The 17,538-nt window shown below is 41.8% G+C and overlaps 1 protein-coding gene across 1 annotated transcript in view; it reads right to left on the bottom strand.

Moving 5' to 3' along the window:
- The window catches only part of CUBN (cubilin), a 273,653-nt gene extending 256,615 nt beyond the window's left edge, over window positions 1–17,038 (bottom strand). The window contains exons 1-10 of the mRNA XM_032474139.1: window positions 16,819–17,038; window positions 16,299–16,428; window positions 15,276–15,371; window positions 14,685–14,723; window positions 12,237–12,338; window positions 11,463–11,566; window positions 5,360–5,486; window positions 4,237–4,399; window positions 1,753–1,884; window positions 775–870 (exon numbers count right to left, since the gene is read on the bottom strand). Of these exons, the coding sequence (XP_032330030.1) occupies window positions 775–870; window positions 1,753–1,884; window positions 4,237–4,399; window positions 5,360–5,486; window positions 11,463–11,566; window positions 12,237–12,338; window positions 14,685–14,723; window positions 15,276–15,371; window positions 16,299–16,428; window positions 16,819–16,931 (1,102 nt within the window). The 5' untranslated portion in view covers window positions 16,932–17,038. The remainder of the gene's footprint in view (window positions 1–774; window positions 871–1,752; window positions 1,885–4,236; window positions 4,400–5,359; window positions 5,487–11,462; window positions 11,567–12,236; window positions 12,339–14,684; window positions 14,724–15,275; window positions 15,372–16,298; window positions 16,429–16,818) is intronic.
- Window positions 17,039–17,538: the final 500 nt, after the last annotated feature.

Here is a 17,538-nt window from a genome sequence, read left to right as displayed (position 1 = left end):
AAAGCAGATGGATGATCAAAGGACATGAAAAATATTTTTAAATGGCCAGCAAATATGTGAAAAGTATTCATTATTAATTACTGAGAATCAAAAATTACTAAGTCAAAACTAAAATAATGAGAAGGCAATTTTTGCCTATAAAATTGACCAAAATGAAAAATAACTATAGTATCCATTATGGTCAAGAGTGGGATAAATGTATATTTTCACACACTACTAATGAGTATACAAGTGGATACATATTTGGGAGAAAATTTAGCAGTACACACAGGTGGTGAAATTTCTTTCATGCAACATGGCGGATCCTGTTGGTTTTTCACCCTAAGTCCATTTTCCCTTACTTAGTAGTGACCTCCTTATTTTAACTAGGGGCATGAGTGCCTGAAACAAAGACTATATTTCCCACACCCCCTTGCAGCCAGGCTTAGCCACTACACTTAGTTCAGACCAAAGGCATAGAAAGGGGAGTCCTTAAGAGAATTGACAGGTCTTCCTGTCTCCCTTTCTCCTTCCTGCTGGAATACAGTCATGGATCAACCAGCTGGCTTTATTATCTTGGGAAATAATTGCAAAATTTAGAGTAGATCATAAAAGAGCATAGTCTACTGCATCAAAAAAAGAATCTCAATGTAGAGTGTTATAACATGGATTAATTTTTAGTTTGAAGATCAAAGTAAGAATTTTGAACATAGAGGATCTTGATTTTAAAATGCTGATTTGTTTTAGAAGTTGATGTTAAAAGACCCAAAACCAGAGGGAGAGATGAGTCATTACCCAGAAGGGAGGAGCAAGACGCGAGTGGGTGGCAGCCTCCGTTATCCACCGAGCACAGGTCTATGAGTGTGCACACTCTTCCGTCGCCCTGGTACCCTGATCACAGCAAGAGCAGGGGCATGAAAAATGCTGTTAGGAATACGCAAGAAGAAGAATCCCCACCTGAGAACCAAATATCACGAACCAGGCCAACCAGAGATCTTCTGTCATCAAAACAGACAATGTAAAGAGAATGTGCCATCGAATAAATTCCATAGTTAAGACAAAGGAACAACAAGAAGTAAGAACCTGATTTCAGAAATAATGTTCTGTGTTGTTTCTTATGACAAAAATAAAAATAAAAAGATATATGAAACTACTGGTAGACTTAGAAATTGTGGACACTAAGGAAGTCGACATTTTTAAATTACAGTGACTTTGAAGATCTTGGAGCTAAATTATTGTAGAAGTCCAGAGTACTGTTGTTTCTTGTTAATAAAACATATAGGATTTCAGTTTATCCCTTAGAACTCCCTGAACTTCTTGGATAGTAATTCAGTTTAGATTAGTGAATAGTAGCCATGGCTTCTTTCTGGAAGAGAAGGGAAACTAACATGTATGATATGTTCACTATTATGTCTATAATTTAGTAAACTTTATATGGAAAACATCCAATGAGTTCATTATATTAATAAATTATTTGTGGGAACGGTAGGTCTGTGATCCATAGAGAAAAATCTGTCAAATTCTGCATTATCTCAATAGAGTATTTCACAGTTTGTAAAGGCTTGTTGTTCTCCATTGATATTCAAAAAATTTTTTATTTCTTTCTTATAATTTGACTATACTAATGTGCCCTGAATCCGTAAGTTAAGTAAGGATTTTTGCACCATTCAGTTCGTCTCCTTAGATGGAAGTCATATTTAAAATAGAACCCGAGATCCTGTTTTCAAACGTATACTTTATCTATGATGGTTATCAGGAAATTTGGTGTAGCACCTGGCGGACAGGAACGACAGTAGTAAGATCCCAGTGTATTTACACACTCGACAGGTGGAGCCACGGAACAACCGCCATTATTTATCTCACATTCATTGACATCCTCACAAATGTACCCATTTCCTTGCCAGCCTAGAAAAACAGAAGATTTGAAAAGTTAGCTGTACCGACATGTGAGCAAAGAAGAAATACAAATAGTCAAAAACATACGCAAACCTGCTTACCTATATAAGAAACTACAGATTAAAATGAGATATACTCTACCTATCAGATCGGCAAAAATTGTTTTAAATACTTATAATCAAATTCTAGCAAAGAGGTGGGAGCATGGAGTACTCGTATATGCTGTTAGTCAGAAGTTAAATTAATCAAACCTATTTGGAAAGATATTCATTAAAAATTTTTAAATACACACCTTTGGACTAACAATTCCATTTCTTAGAACTTATTCTACAATGATAAAACTGCCAGTGTAAAAAGATGAAGAGAAGCAAATGTCTACTGTAGCATCATTTAATGGGGAAAAAAACAACTCTCAATGGTCCACAGGGGCAGAGCTGAATATATTATGACTCATCTACACCACTGGAAAATAAAAGCTATTTTTAATAATATGCACACACACATTGGAAGAATTTCCCCTATGCATTTTAATTGAAGATACCAAATATTAGAATGATATGCAGAGCTAGGATCTCAGTTTGGGGAAAGGATTATTTCAAAACCTACATCTAGGTGTGTGTGTCTGTATGAGTTAAAGTAAAGGTAGAAAGGAGAGAGAACTAGTTGCAAGCAGTGGACTTATCAGAAGAATGAGCTTAAAGAGGGAGAAAGAGAATGGCATTTTACTTGATGGACATGACCTTTTTATTCACTTGTTATGAGTTTTATTACTAATAATTCAAATGATTAAAATTTTTAAAACTTTAAAATCCTACAAAGTATTTATTTTCTTTGATCTAAGTAGTGATCTCTTCTAAAAATGTAAGAAAATGGTCATCTTTGCGGGTGAAGAAATGAGTGCACAGCAAAAAGCTGGAAGGATATCCCCTCAAACATTAACGGTTGTTCTATGTATTTTTTTCTGGTTTTTGTTTTCATATTTTTATGGTTTCTCTATATTTCAAAAGCAGCGTAGTTTGCTTTGATAGTCAGGAAAAAATAAGGTGATTAACAGGCAAACAAAAAGGTTTCGTTTCTCTTTTTCCTCTCCAACAACAACAACAAAATGAGAATGCGTTTGCCCAAGTTACACAGGAAATAATTGACTTTTTCAATTTCTAGTTTTTAAAGATTGTCATTGGCAAATTATCTTTAAGAATGTGATTATTTGCAAAATTCGCTTGCCCCTGAGAACTAAGAGGGAAAAGTTCTTGACGTGTTTTTTTTCCATCTCTTTCCAGTTATATAAGATCGAAACATACAACATGACGAAAGTCACTAAACTGGACACCCTTAAATGAGGAAGTAGGTGTGTGGGGTTCCCTGCCAAGACAGAATCAGCAGCTCAGCTCTAACCCATGGTAAAGCAGACCTGAGTTTGAATCCTGGCCGCTGATAAGCTCTTGGATCTTGGGCAAGTTATTTACCTTCTCTTAGGCTCAAGGTCTTATATTTTAAAATGGGAATACTACTAATTCCTACCATTTCTTGTTTCTGTTGTAGTTGCATGAATTCGAAGTCGCCTGGCACAATGCCCTGATGACGTTTTCATAAAGAGCAGCTGCTGTCACTCCAGTCTTGTGCTCCACTTTTTAAGAACACCCAAGGAGGGCAGACAGGCCTTGTAAACCCTCTGAGGCTGTCTGGTCAATTGCTAACCAGTGCACCCAGCTCAGTGCCTGACTCAGAGCGGGTGCTCTGCCAGTATGCCCTAATGGGATAATGATGACCTCATAGAAAACATTAAGCTTTGACTCAGACTAGCGCAGTCAAATCCTGAGTCCATGTTCCCAATGACTGGACATGTGACCTCCCTCTGAGGTTTGGCCTCTGTGGGTTTGTGATGGAACTGGACCATCTTGTTTATAGCAAAGCCCCAGGATCTTCAAACAACGCATCCAGGTGAGGACCACTGGACGGTAGTGAAGACACTCAGAGATCAATTTGCCCAAGTTTACAAACATCTGGCTGGTACAAAAGGTGGAACTAGAGCACGTGTCTTTTTGATCTCAAGCCTAGTCAGCTGATGGCCCTAGCAATAAAGTGTGTGAGCTCACAAACTCTGTGGCCAACCCCAGCCCCAATGTCTGATTCTAGCCATGCTGGGACAAATTTCCCATTACTTCTGTTGAACTGTTAAACCAGTTAGATGGTCTGGAGTGGGGGTTAATGAAACAGGACATGAAACTGGATTGGAACACCTGCTAAGAAGGGTCTTCTTGTCCTTGGGCAGTGGAAGGAAATCGGTTCCGGCGTCTTACCTGGCTGGCCTGCAGAGGCCAGCAGGGCACCCCTGGCTGGATGCAGACACACCCCACGTACCTGTCGGACAGGCCCCGCAGTAGAAGGAGCCTGGAGTGTTGTAACATTGCACATGTGATGAGCAAGGCGGAGGCCAGAGGCTGCATTCGTTTGTGTCCAGCGTGCAGGCTGTACTGTTGGAGGGGGATGTCCACCCAGCATCGCAGATGCAGCTGTACTTGGGCTGGCAGGACGACCCGGGTGTGAACAAAGACAATCAAGAAAATGAGCAAAAAAAAGCCTTCCAAATCCCACTGAGCCCCCGACTGTTTATTTTCTAACGTTCGTTCATTTCTATGAGGCCAACTGAGCAGCTGCTCCTTTTCTTCCCATATGATTAAGCATTTAGACCAGACCATGCAAAAAGAGAAACTTTATTTCAGAGTAAGGGAAACCTACAATTTGCCCCCCAAAGAAGCCAGGGAAAGAGCAACAACAGTCAAGAGCTGTAAGTCAATATAATTAAAGTTGATCGACTCAGCCTGCTGTGCTTTCAGAGGGAAAAACACCCATGTAGGCACAGACCTTGCAAAATCAATTCTGTTTGTTTCCTTTTCGAAGGTCCCACCCACATCCCCCCTCCCACTGTCGTTGGAAGAGAAACATTTTCCATCACATGGGTAGGAAAAAAATAGAACTAAAAAAAAAGGCCTGAAGGTCTCATGCAAGGTCAAGCAGACCAGGGCTGGGCAACCTTGAGGGCCAGGAGTCAGGGTCATCAGGGCTCAGAGCACAGGGGACACTTGGGGAAATGGGCTCACAGAGTCTGCAGCACTCACAGGGCTCAGGGGTCAGAAAAAAATACCCTGACTCCTTAAAGCTGCATGCTGCAAACAAGGGCGGGCCTTTATGGCCCCATGTCTTGTCACTGTTAAAACTCACAAGGCCAAGAGAAGGTCATGTCTCACAGGGAGATTCATGGAGGAATAATAAAAAAGTTAGTACATAACAACATCAACCTCTGGGTCCCTTTCTGCTTATTGATGGACAATTCTCATCTCCTCCTTCACCTATGTCCGGCTTAAGGGCAGAGGGTGACTTCCTCTCTGCAGCCCCACAGGGTCCTGCTCATTCACAGTTACATATAATGAGGAGCTAATGACCAGGACTCCCTCCAAGGAATCCCACCCATGAAGGGACCCACCTGTCCAGCCTGCACTCGGACCAGATCCTCGCAGACGCCGTGGACACAGTGCAACCAGGAGCCCCCTTCACAGTCATCATATTTGGATGCACACTGGGGGCCGTGGTTCTCAGGGGAGCAGAGACAACTGTTGGTTGCACAAGAGCACAAAGTCACGGCTGGTGCTTCAGAGTGCGTGTCTGCTTTCTTAGCATCGATTAAAAAGAGAAAGTAATAATTCCGATTGCAGGTCAGTGATGTTCCAGTGGAATCATAAACCAGCAAACCAGATTTATTGGCTGGAGTTTTGGAAGAAGATCACTCTGCCCTTTACGGGGCAGATTGAGTAAATGTGTTATCTTCTCAAATATGGGGTGAGAGAAGCATGACTACCGCTATAAATTCTTCTGATATCAGGTCATCCAGCTACACTCTCAAAGGTCAGGCATCTATAAACTAAAGGGGTTGGAGTTCATTCCGGATGGGAAAGGGAGAGGTCGTCAAGTCCGTTCATTGTCCACCCAGCTGGACCCACGAGTAAGCACAGGTGACCTTGACTGAACAGATAAATCACCAAATGTTCTCTCAGCTTGTATAACCCCACAGGCAATGGCATATCCGTGTCTCAGAGTCTGTGATGATGATTATACTAAGAAGGCAATACTTCTATCCGTGGCTGTAATTAACATAGTAACATTTCTTTCCTAGATCATTGTAACTCACACAATGTAATTATTACATGATAGCTAAGCTAGCGGTGGGTGTTTTGAGATTTCAGTTCAGTAAAGAGCAAATAAATACAATTGTTTTAAGCTATCATCATCTCAAAGTTGCTGTTCGCTCTATGTCTGTACTGCCAGCTACAGAGGGAACCAGGACAGAGTGGGATGGTGGCTGGGGGAGGGGCAGGGGCAGAGGCGTCCCCTAGCCCCCTAGGCTTAATTCCACGTGTTGGAGCACCGGTGTTGGGAGTGGGATCCCGGCCCAGAGGTCACTGTCTGCCTGACTCCAGCCACACTGGCCCTCAGAAAAGAAACTGGCCACTGGGGCCGAGGATCAGACACAAAGAATGAGAAGGACCTGTATGGCCATGGACCTTGAACTTGTTTCTTAGTGTTTCAGTAAAGGGGCCACTGTGCCAGGTCAGGACGTTCTTTTAACAACACATATTGAGGCACAAAGAGCTCAGCTGATGTCCGTGGGTAAAAACAAACGTGTGATTGACAGCGACGGAAATGAGAGTTTGGCTCTCTGAGAAGCAACAAGAGCTACACTCTGGGCACAGAGCGTGGTGTCCCCATGGAGGGCCCCAGAAACAGCTGCTGGGGCAGCTCCTCCAAGTGGGTTCTAAGGAAGAACAGATCAATGAATGTGGCCAGAGATGGAGAGGAAGAATATGGTGGGTATCGTTCAGGCCCTCACACAGAGGGTTGCCAGAACTAGCAGATAAAGATACAGGATGCCCAGTTTAAAATTTGGATTTCAGATAAATGAATACTTTTGGGGGGATAAGTATGTCCCATGCAATTTGCAACATTGATACATAATTGTGTAAAAGCTGGTCCACTAAGAAGTTACATTTCTGAGCCTTCCAAGGTTGCCTTTCTCATTAAGACAAGGTCACAGGTTAATAGCAATCCATGATTAAACTTAAAAAAGAAACTCAGTTAGTCCTTCCCTCCCCACAGCTATTTATCTGCTTCTCATCTCTAGCTTTACACCCTCCCCCTCTCATATTCTCTTTCCTTTCCTCTTTGCTTTCCCATCCTTACCCAGAGTATTATTTCAGAGAATTTTATTAGACTCTTAGAGATGCTAGAACTATAGGCCATTTCTAAACACATTTGAGGATTTGATCCAGGTGGCTTCCTGGATAAAAGTTTATTTTATCAGCACCTCCACCTGCCAAAATAAAATTTTTTTTTAATCTTTAAACCAACTATAACTAGATTTCTGAGTCGATCGTGTATGAGATGTCTGAGAATTCAGGAGCCCATGGGACAAGAATGCCTAGGTTTAAATCTTGACTCAGCCTATTCACTATTCACCCTAGACAATGTCATAATAACATCACTCCCTCTGCCTCCCATTTTTTTGTAAAATAATAATGGCAATCTGTGAGCACAGTTTTCACCTTGGGGTCTAAAGGCATTTTCCTTTAGGAAGTGCTCAGGAAACTGTGTTTATCTCATCACTAAGTGTTTTACTATTGGAAAAGGACTTGAGATTTGAGAGATTCTGGTTCAAGGACCTGCCGTTAAATCCTCTCTTTCTCTCTCCTTTGCTATTGTCATTGAGAGATGAGTAGATTTTAATCCTACACGCTTCCTTAAACAGCTACAAAGTATACTTCTTTCATTTCAGATAATGTGAGAAAAAAGAAGGAGGTAGGGAGGAAGGAAGCCAAGTGCACTAGCAATTTCCTCACTATGATCCTGGAAGACAAGTATTTTTAATCCCACTTCACTGGCAAGGTTCAAATTGCCCAAGGCGCAGAATTAGCAACTGGCAAAAGATGAATTAAAACTTGGTCAGCGTTATTCCTGTACCATTGTTTTTCCGTGTCACATTCCCACGTTCTGAAAGTGAGAGTTAGTTGAAGACTTTCCATTTTTGCCTGTCTTTTTAACATCACAGTGTTTGCATGGAAAATGTGTTTTCAAGCTGTCCCTTTAAAGAAAAAGAGGAGTGAAGTGTACACCTCCCTGCAGAAGTCACTTTTGTAATGACCTTCCATTGCTGATTTGGTTCCAGCAAAACAAAACTGGGCTTTTCAGTCTTCAAAAACATTGCAAGTGCATTTGGCAATGGAAAAGAGGTCACATATACTTTCAAAGTCATAGTTTAACTGCGTTCGAGTCCATGGTTCAATTTTAATGTAACTGACTAACTAAAAGAGGTAATCAGATTAATACGTAACTATGATCTGAGCTGAAACCAGATTATTATCCTCATCATTTAACCTCGGCCGGTTTTAAAATCCACCAATGGTAAGAATGAAAATAAATAAAATAAAATATAATCATCGTTGTGCTCCTAGAGGAAAACAAAACAACAAATTCCACTTTTTTTTTTTCTATAAAAGCCTTCTAGATTCTGTGCCTGAAGTATATAACATACCCCATCCATGCATGGCATATTTGGATCCCAGGGGCTGTTTTAAACTGATAGTAAATCAGGAAACAATAAGAATCGATCTTCAGGAAAAAAAGGCAAATGCACTTTTGAGAAGCAGCAAAATATTGTCTGTTAGCTATCTGAGCACTTGGGACAAGACCATGAGCCACAGAAACCGGAGGAAACAGATCATTGTTTTCCTTGCTCTACTGTCATTATCCTAAAAAAGAATTTGTACCAAAAATTTTTCTATGAAATGGGGCTTCCAATTAACTAGTATTTGCCTAGTGCTTTCTCTTTCAAATGTCCTTCTAATTAAAAAAATTATTAATCCTTTTAAATAAAGACAGCTTTGTCTCCCCCAAGTAAATGGGCTCCAAGAATTAGAGGCTGAAGGAGGCTTCAGACTCAACACAGATGCTTCCCATGGTGACCACATTTCTTCACATCCAGATTATTCAACAGCAGCTCAAGTCTTCCTTCAGCATGTGCCCCATGAAGTTTCCAGAGGGGGTTTCTGGTCTCAGGGAAGCTACTGATTAACAAGGATTTATCCTTACATGATTAACAGAACTCAAGAGAGTAAGTGATCTCTTTCATGCCACGTAGATTCCACAAGGCGAGCATTTAATCTTATGCTCACCCACATTTTTCTTTTATTCCTTCACAAAGCCTTCATCGTATGTCTGAACTGGAGTATTTAGGTCATAGATAATCAACTGGAATTCATGAGGCTCCCTAAACTATCCCCTTTATCAAGAGGAAGAAACCAGACTGAAATGCTGTGCTCTCTAGTCACCTCCCGCATATGAATGGCAGAAACAAGAAACCAAACCACTTCCAGAGTCAGCACAATGAGTCCTTGGGCTCCTTTTACAGGAGCGTGCAAGAAAGATGATTCAGTGTCGCCCTTGTAAAGTTGAATCTGCTGTTTGGGCAGCTCTCAACAAATAAAGTGGTTCTGCTCTCTCTGTCTCTGTCTCTGTGTCTCTGTGTCTCTCTCTCTTTGTCTGTCTCGCTCTCACATATCGGGACAAATAACTAATCTTGACATGCAGCAAATTCTCATGTTAATTTTTTTTCTTTTCCTTTCCATTTTGCAGGGGTGAAAATACAGTTTTGTCTGTGTGGGGAAAACCATTCTGGCTTGGTCTATGGGTCTCACTGCCCTTGGCTGCACGGCTTTGTTAGTCTGTTGGCTTCAAGATTCAAGAAGACAGTGATAATAAAAACCAAGAGTGAGCTCTCATCTCCAGGACATTCCTGGATATCAGGAAGGCGGGACGTATTAGTGCCAGGAGTTCTTTGCCACCGATATCTCCACGCAGAAATCTTCTCTGATAAATGCCCATAAACAGAAATCAGGAGATAATGCTTTCAAGGGAATGAAAGATTAGACCTGCATTCTGGATCCAGCCCAAGTTTGCATGTTTATGAAAGCAGGGATCAGGAGATTCCTTTAAATGAGAAACAAAATCCAGAAAGCAAAAGGCTCTTGGATCACATACTTCATTTCAGTGAGAGGTGGTTAACTTGGGGGTTGCACACTGCTCAAACTTATAGACGTATCCACCAGAAGTTTGAATGAGTTAAGTTGGTAACTTGGAATGAGCAAACATTTTTAAGATCAGATCAAAAGAACAAAAGAATCAACTAAATCAATGAAAAAGAGAAAGATTGTGGCTACTTTGGGAGAAAATAGTGTGTTCACAGATGACAAGGCAAAAAAAAAAAAAATTACTGCATTCCTTTTTGTTGGAAAGAAGAGAATGGATCTTGTTCCAAGGGAAAAACAAGAGAGCAGGGACCCTGGGGGGAGAGAAATGATTGCTCTTTACTCCAGTGAGATTGTGCCCGAGAGAATTTGCCATAACAGAACCAATTTCTTTATCTTTTAATAATCACAGAAAACAGGAGACCAGCCAAACTATGGGGAAAGATCATGCCTAAAGATTTTTTTAAAAGTGATTTCAAGGAACTATACAGAAGGAAGTTTGACATTGACCTGCCATAAACTTTGGGACTTGATTATTGACAAGAGGGTGCATCAGTCAATATAGCTTTAATGACTGGGATGCCTAACTGGGCTTCTTAAGGGAAGGGAAGACTTCCTGTAGAGGGGGGGTGCCTGAGCTGAGTGGGATAATGCTGTACACAAGCCATCTGACAGAGTCATTCAGAAGAGAAGACAGGAGCCGCATGCAGTTAGGGGCCTGATGGCTAATGGAAGAGAGAAAGGACAGTTAGCTGTAAAACCTCAGTTACGTCTCTGGTCTGGTGATGGTCTACATTTTACATAGTGCTTGAACGGAGATACCTTTACTAAATCTGCCAGCTCTCTCATCTACAGAATGAGTGCAGCAGTGGCTGGCTGGGATGGTGGGGTCTCCCTCTCCTTCGTTAAGCTCTTCTTCAGTGGCTGCCCCTTCGATGCTCTGACTCCTGCATCTTCAGCCTTATCCTGTACCGCACCATCCACACGCTCCGCACCATCCTCACTCTCTACGCCAGCCATGGGGGGGTGGCCTTCTTCCAGTTCCACAGGGGCTCCAGAGAAAGGATTTCTTCATCTGCGTTGAGGTCACACAAGCTTTTCTTCATCTAAGTAAACAGCTACGTGTACGTTAAAGAAGTGCCACGTAGCTTCCTCGTGGAGCACCTAGTTTGCTGGTACTACAGATAGTTAATCTTAGATGCTCTTAACCACGGGATGTTTTAGTCCTTCAAAAATACACCCCAATTTTTTTTTAAAAAACAGGAAAAAGTGAAAGTTTTGAGCTAAAGCTTTCAGAGACTTGATATGTTTCTTTTCAACTCTCTGGGAGCTTTTGACCTTGGCCAGGAGAAGGACATTCCCCAGGGAGCTGGGGCACCTCCAGCCCAGGCCCAAGAATGAGACATGCAAACCCAACTGGAGCAGAGCCACCGTGGCTAATATGCAGATCCATGAATATGAAAAATAAATACTTATTGGGCTAAAAAAAAAAAAAAAAAAGGAAAAAGTTACCTGTAACTCCCTGCTGTATTTATACAGGTGGCTCCGTTCTGACAGCCCAACGGTGTCCCCGCGTAAATCTCACATTCGTTAACGTCCACTGAGCACAGAGGACCCTGCGTTCATACAGAGAACAAAGTCAGGTGCCACAGGTCACAGAGGCCTCTGGGGCCAATATTCACATGATACATCTGAGGATTGACAGATAGGCAGGAAAGAAGCCCTCGGTCAAGCCAAATGCCATCATGTTAAAACTGACCTCAGGTCATCCTTCCTCTGAAACTCAGAGGTGGCCCAACAGAGCCAGAGAGCTTCTTCATAAGATCACATCAGCCACACCAGAGAATTCCTTCTACCAACTCATCCTCACTTCCCTGTGGAGCTATGCCTGGGACTAGTCACTTCACTTTTCTTCACCGCGCGTGTCAGATAGCACTCCCATCGTTAACAGAAGAGGGCAGGAGAACTGGCAGGGCTAGGTCGAGATGTGTTTAGTTCACTCAATGCTGAACAATTTCAATTAATGTCAGCAGGATTATCACGCCCTTCCCTGTGGTTGTCCAATCAAGTGTACCCCTCCTTAAGAGGGCTTCGCATGCAGTGGGCTATATAATCACGCTCGCCACTGTTTGGATTTTTGGCATTCATGCCATAATTCATTCTGATTTGGGAGACCACAGAATCCTGGAAACCCTGGACAGAGAATGAAATAGGATTCTGAAGGGCTCCCAGGAAACCACCGATGCTGACTCACCATCATTTTTAACCCCAGACCAAGTGACTCACCTTCCACTGGGAGGGACAGATACAAAAAAAGGAACCATGGAGGTTGAGGCAGGTTCCACCGTGTTGGCAGGGGTTGCTGCTGCAAACCTTTTGCTCAGTGGTCTGAAACAAAGACAGGATGGTCAGCAAGACAGTCACATTTGCTGCGTTTCAGTGCCGGTGTATACAAAGCACCACGTTTGCATTGTGCTGTACAGCAGAAATTGACACAACAGTGTAAACTGACTATACTTCAATAAAAATATATACATATAAAAAAAAAAAAACCACCCTACATTTGACTCCTAGTCAACTGAGGTTCTTCTTCCAAATTTTAAATCAATTGCTTAAGTTCTTCAAATCCACTCTCTTTGAAACAACAAAAAGCATTTAATATTATCCATCCTATTCAGATTTCTTTGCTATTTACATGTATTTAAGCACGGATGGGATGGGGCATGAGTGAGGGGCCAGGATTCCCATCCGTTCTTTGGGAAAGCATTGTTCACCCAACACACATCCATTGGTGGGCAAGGGTAAAGACTTCAGGTGTGGAAATCTCATGGACATTTCTATTGTGCTAAGAAAGTGAAATGGAAATGCCGCTGCGTCTGCTGTTGTTTTTATCTCTGGTGCCTCCAGATAAGCATTTGAAATATGATCATCTTTTGCTGCCACCCCTCCTCCCCTGGGTTAAGATAACTGAACCCTTTTCAGTCCAAGCCTCTTTGTTCGCAATGTGGCCTGCGGCTTAGATGCACCCTGCAATCCCGAGCTCACATGACTGCTTTCAGACCAGAGTCACAAACAGACCCGCCTTTGTCTGTGGATCCTGGGGAATCCTGCCATATGTCAGCTTCCAGTTCCCATCTTGTAAGACCTGTGATGCCTCAGGACAGGGAGAACTTCTTCAGAGAAGATAAGTGATTATGCAAGGAAAGCTATCCTATTAATTTCACCTAATCTCAGTCTAATTCTCTGTTTTAAAAATTAAAGTAAGGGCAAATTATTCTTTACTTTTTTTTTTTTTTTTTTTACTGTTTGGTTACTCAGGGAAAAATCAAGTCTTTCCCTTCATTTGCAGATGAATCTGAGGGCAGAGGGCAGCAGACTGACTCAGCACCATTTACTGCAAAGGCCATTCTCCCCCACCTTTGTAAGAAGTCAAATAACCATGCATGGTAGAGTGGGGGTCCTCTTTCTAGATTCTGTTTTCTTCCCTTAATCTGTCTATCTTTGTGCCAGTACCACAAGTAACCCTGAGCATCAAAGGATACCATTAAGAAAGTGAACCACAAATTCATTAGAGGTTTTTCTGGTGGATAAAACAACACTGCCTGGGGGTTAAAAACTCAGAAGCCTATGGAGGCCCAGCAGGAAGTGGAATCCGTGAGCAGCCAGGAGGAAGACAGTAGGGAGTGGTGGGGACTGGAGTACCCAGAGACCACTTGCCCCATCCAAAGGCCTGAAGGCACTTACATTCAAAAATCATTAACAGCTCTTCCTGGGGGAGGCGTGGGGAGAGGGAGGACATTCTGAGCTAACTTGACCTTGGCCTGCAGCTCTTGCCCTTTGGTAGGAATAAAGAAGCACTCTAGGAGACCAAAAACTCAAGCACAGTGTCTTGCTAGTCAACTACCTCCTGCAATGATAAAGGCTAAAAGGGTAATTTGTTATCAAAACTAGGAGAAAGAGTACATGAACTTGCTGACCAAATTTAAAAACACCAAAGTAGAGGATGACATTTGAAACAGAATCAAAAACAGATCAAGAATATTCAGAGTACTGGAATCCTTAACCTGGAATCTCCTTACTTTTATCCAAAATTTGAAACATCGGGACATTCTATGCATTTCTCTGTGTGGAATATCATAGCTTCCATGAAAGTCTTAAAAATGCCAGCTCCCTGCAAAAGGGGTAAGAAGTCTGAAATTGTAAGGACCAGTTTACAAGTACGTAGTCAAGTTATGGAAGGTTTGTTCTAAGAAATTGTTCAAAGTTAACTACCAGCCAATATACTTTTAAGAAGATTTGGACCATTCAGAGATACACCCTAGACTTCTGAGTTGAATGTTAGAGAAAATATGTGGCCTTTCAAAACTGAGTCCTTGTTGCCAGCATCGGCCAAGTTGGGTGCCCACTCGCTGACCAGCTTTAGCCTACGGACGCCCACGATAACATGGTTAAAAAGGGACATTTAAGAGGATGAGTGTGTAGACTGCTGAACTCAGAGGCAGAGGACTTCACATGCCCAGTGACCTCAGGCTGGTCACATCATTTCTTCAAGACTCAGTTTCCTCATCCTGAGCATCCTGGGAAGCATATACTGTGATGAGGATTAAATTATGGGAAAAGCAAAGTCCTTAGTATTGATCATCCATTCACCTTAAGAAAAGGATACCAACTCCACCACCGATTCTAGTGTGTCTCCAGTGAAAGGGGTTAGTCCCTTGCAGTAATGGGACTTACCTGCTGTAAGCTCTGAAACTTTCTCTCCAGATCCACAAGCTGGCAGGGCGGAGAAGAAAACATTCGTTAGCCGCAGTTCCCATGCAGCGTTACCCTGTGACACTGGTGACGTATTTTCCTGCTACACTCTGCTGGGGGCTCACTTTATCTGTTTGTTCCTTTTCTCATTGACTGTTCCCTACTCTTTGCCCTCTCATCTCATCTCCTTCCTACTCTCTTCCATTATCCTGGATTCTTTCCTAAAAGAAGTACAACCCATTGATAAGTTGATTTGTTGCTTCTCTGCACATGGTGACTCTGGGAATTTTCCTAAGTGACAGGGATCCACCCACCTCACCAATAGGAAGGTGGCTATCAGGACACAGAGCAAAAGCCACTTCTGCAACAAGCTCGTGTCGCAGTGTTTCCAGCCTCTGTCCATCACCACCTCTACGTCGTCTATGAGAGCTGGGTCGTTCAACCAAAAAGCCCATACTTAACACCACTTTTCTAAAGAGGATGCAGAGTTGGTATATCTGCTGCAGAATGGTTACTTATGATGTTGCCTTAAGGAGAACTCACTTGCTCTACTGATGAGGACCCCAGACTTACCCTGGAATCAAGCTGATGGATTTGACTAGAAATATTTTGAGGCAGACCAACTGTACCCCTTTTTAAATCTGTAATATCATCTTTGTTCTTCTGGATCTAATTTTCAAAAGAAGAAGAAGAGAAAGAAGGCTGAAAAGGTGAAGGAGGAGGAAGAGAATGCTAGTGAAAAAAACCACATATATAAGAATAAAATTTTTAAATTTGAGGATATTCTATGTTAAGCTCTAAGGTCTTATCCATTATTATAAAAATCAGAACAAAGCCATGTATAATAAACTTCTGACTAAAATAGCCAAGGCATAGTTCCATTTACCCTTTCAGTAACAATATATTAAGGAATTTTCCATTTGCATTTTCCCCATAATAACAGTTTAGAATCCTTGGTAAGAGGTCTGGCTTGGAATCAGACTGCTGGGGTTTTCAATTTTGGCTCAGCCATCTGACATATGTCCCTGGGCAAGTTACTGAGCTGCTGCAGAACCCTTCTATCTGCCTTATACATGGGGTAACAATAAAGCCAGCCTCACAGGGCAGCCTTGAGGGTTAGATGAGCTAGATTATGCACGTAAAGTACTCGGCACAGTGGACAGCCCATAAGAAGCTCTAAAGGTTTGCTCCTAACATTATGACTGATACGCCACGTGATGCAGTAAATAATGAGCACTAAAAACACTCAATAAGGCAGGAAAATAATTAGCCAATTTTGTTCTGTGGCAAAAGTAAACTGGTCACATCCACACCTTTCTGTGGTTCCCCTCCATCCTTGCTCCTCTTGTAAAGAGGTCTCAGTATTACCATCTGTACCTTCTCTGGACTAGAGTATGTCAGTCTACACCATGAGCCATTAGCCATGCCCTCTACCCACTATTCACCCTAGGGCACTGTTTTTTTACAAGGACTTGTCTCACCTCCAATTATGTTCCCCGAGCTAAAGATTCAAAATACAGATTCACATAGACCCATTCAATCAACTAACCATATAAGAATATACAAAACTACCTCAATATATTTCCAATGTATTACCTGATGCAAACATTCACCAACGTCTTCATCATTTAATTTAATTTTTCCCAGGGATCCAGTTCTAAATTCAATGTTTTGAGCAGATCCAGTAAGAAACACTAAGTTTCCCCTCTCTGCAGCTATCCGAGGCCTATGTAAACCAGAGAATGCCACAGGAATTATCATATATACTTTTTAAGTCTAAAGAACAAAGTTTCTCCCTGAATAAATGTAGACTGCATACATCTTTGCTTTCTAGTCTACTGAACCAAATCCCCCCCGCTGACCTGCCATTACTTTCTTTGCAAATTTCTTGGAGACATCTCCTAGTAATTGCATACTCGCCTTATTTGCAAAATGATAAACAGTTTGTGTATAAAAAGATAATTCCATACATCAGTCCAATTGTTTTTTTCCTATTTGTTTTTAACATTATTGTTTTCCTCGAGAGAAATTACACCTTTGCTTATCAGGCTCTTTGTGAAAACTGATGAGAAACTACCCTAGATCATTAGCAGGAATAATCCTTGTGTCTACTTACTGTTCGAGGTCAGTATTTCTTTTTTGTCTCTGCAGCGCAAGTCCTCCAGCTTCACTGTAAGATTCAGCAAATGTCAACAGAATAACCAAACTCCAAAGAGGAGGTGAGGACATGTTCCCCACCAGCCTCCTAGGTTGTCAGGTAGGAGGGAGGCCACTCCAACCAACTGAGCATGGGAGTTTGGAGAAAGCAAACCAAGCAGACGTACTTTGCCCTGTGGAACGTCCTGCAACTTTTCAGTTCTTTCTTCTTTGCCCTAGAAGGCTAAGTTACTTTTTCCTCCTTGGGGATGTAAATGATCTTAGATCTTCAGTACTCTTCAACTTGTGAGGGGTCAAAATCTACCTCTGAGTGATGCACAACTTAATCATTATCTGTTTGACCTTTGAAACAGTAACAAACTGCTTTGGAAACATCCACTAAAATGATCCTTGCTTAAGAAGTAGCCACCTTTCAACAAATGCTACTGGGAAAATTGGATGTCCCTATGCAAAAGAATGAATTTGGACCCTGACTTTACATTAGATACAAAAAGTAACTCAAAATGAATCAAATACCTAAATAATAGGAATTAAAACTGTAATGCTCTTTGGAAAAAAACTTAGGGGGAAAGATTCATGACAATGGATTCAGCAATGATTTCTTGAATATGATACCAACAGCACAGGCAACAAAAGAGAAAAAAAATAGATATATTGGACTACTTCAAAATGTAAAGCT

Source organism: Camelus ferus, chromosome 35, assembly GCF_009834535.1.
Source record: "Camelus ferus isolate YT-003-E chromosome 35, BCGSAC_Cfer_1.0, whole genome shotgun sequence".
Lineage (NCBI taxonomy): Eukaryota > Metazoa > Chordata > Mammalia > Artiodactyla > Camelidae > Camelus > Camelus ferus.
This window is presented reverse-complemented; position numbering and strand designations above follow the sequence as displayed.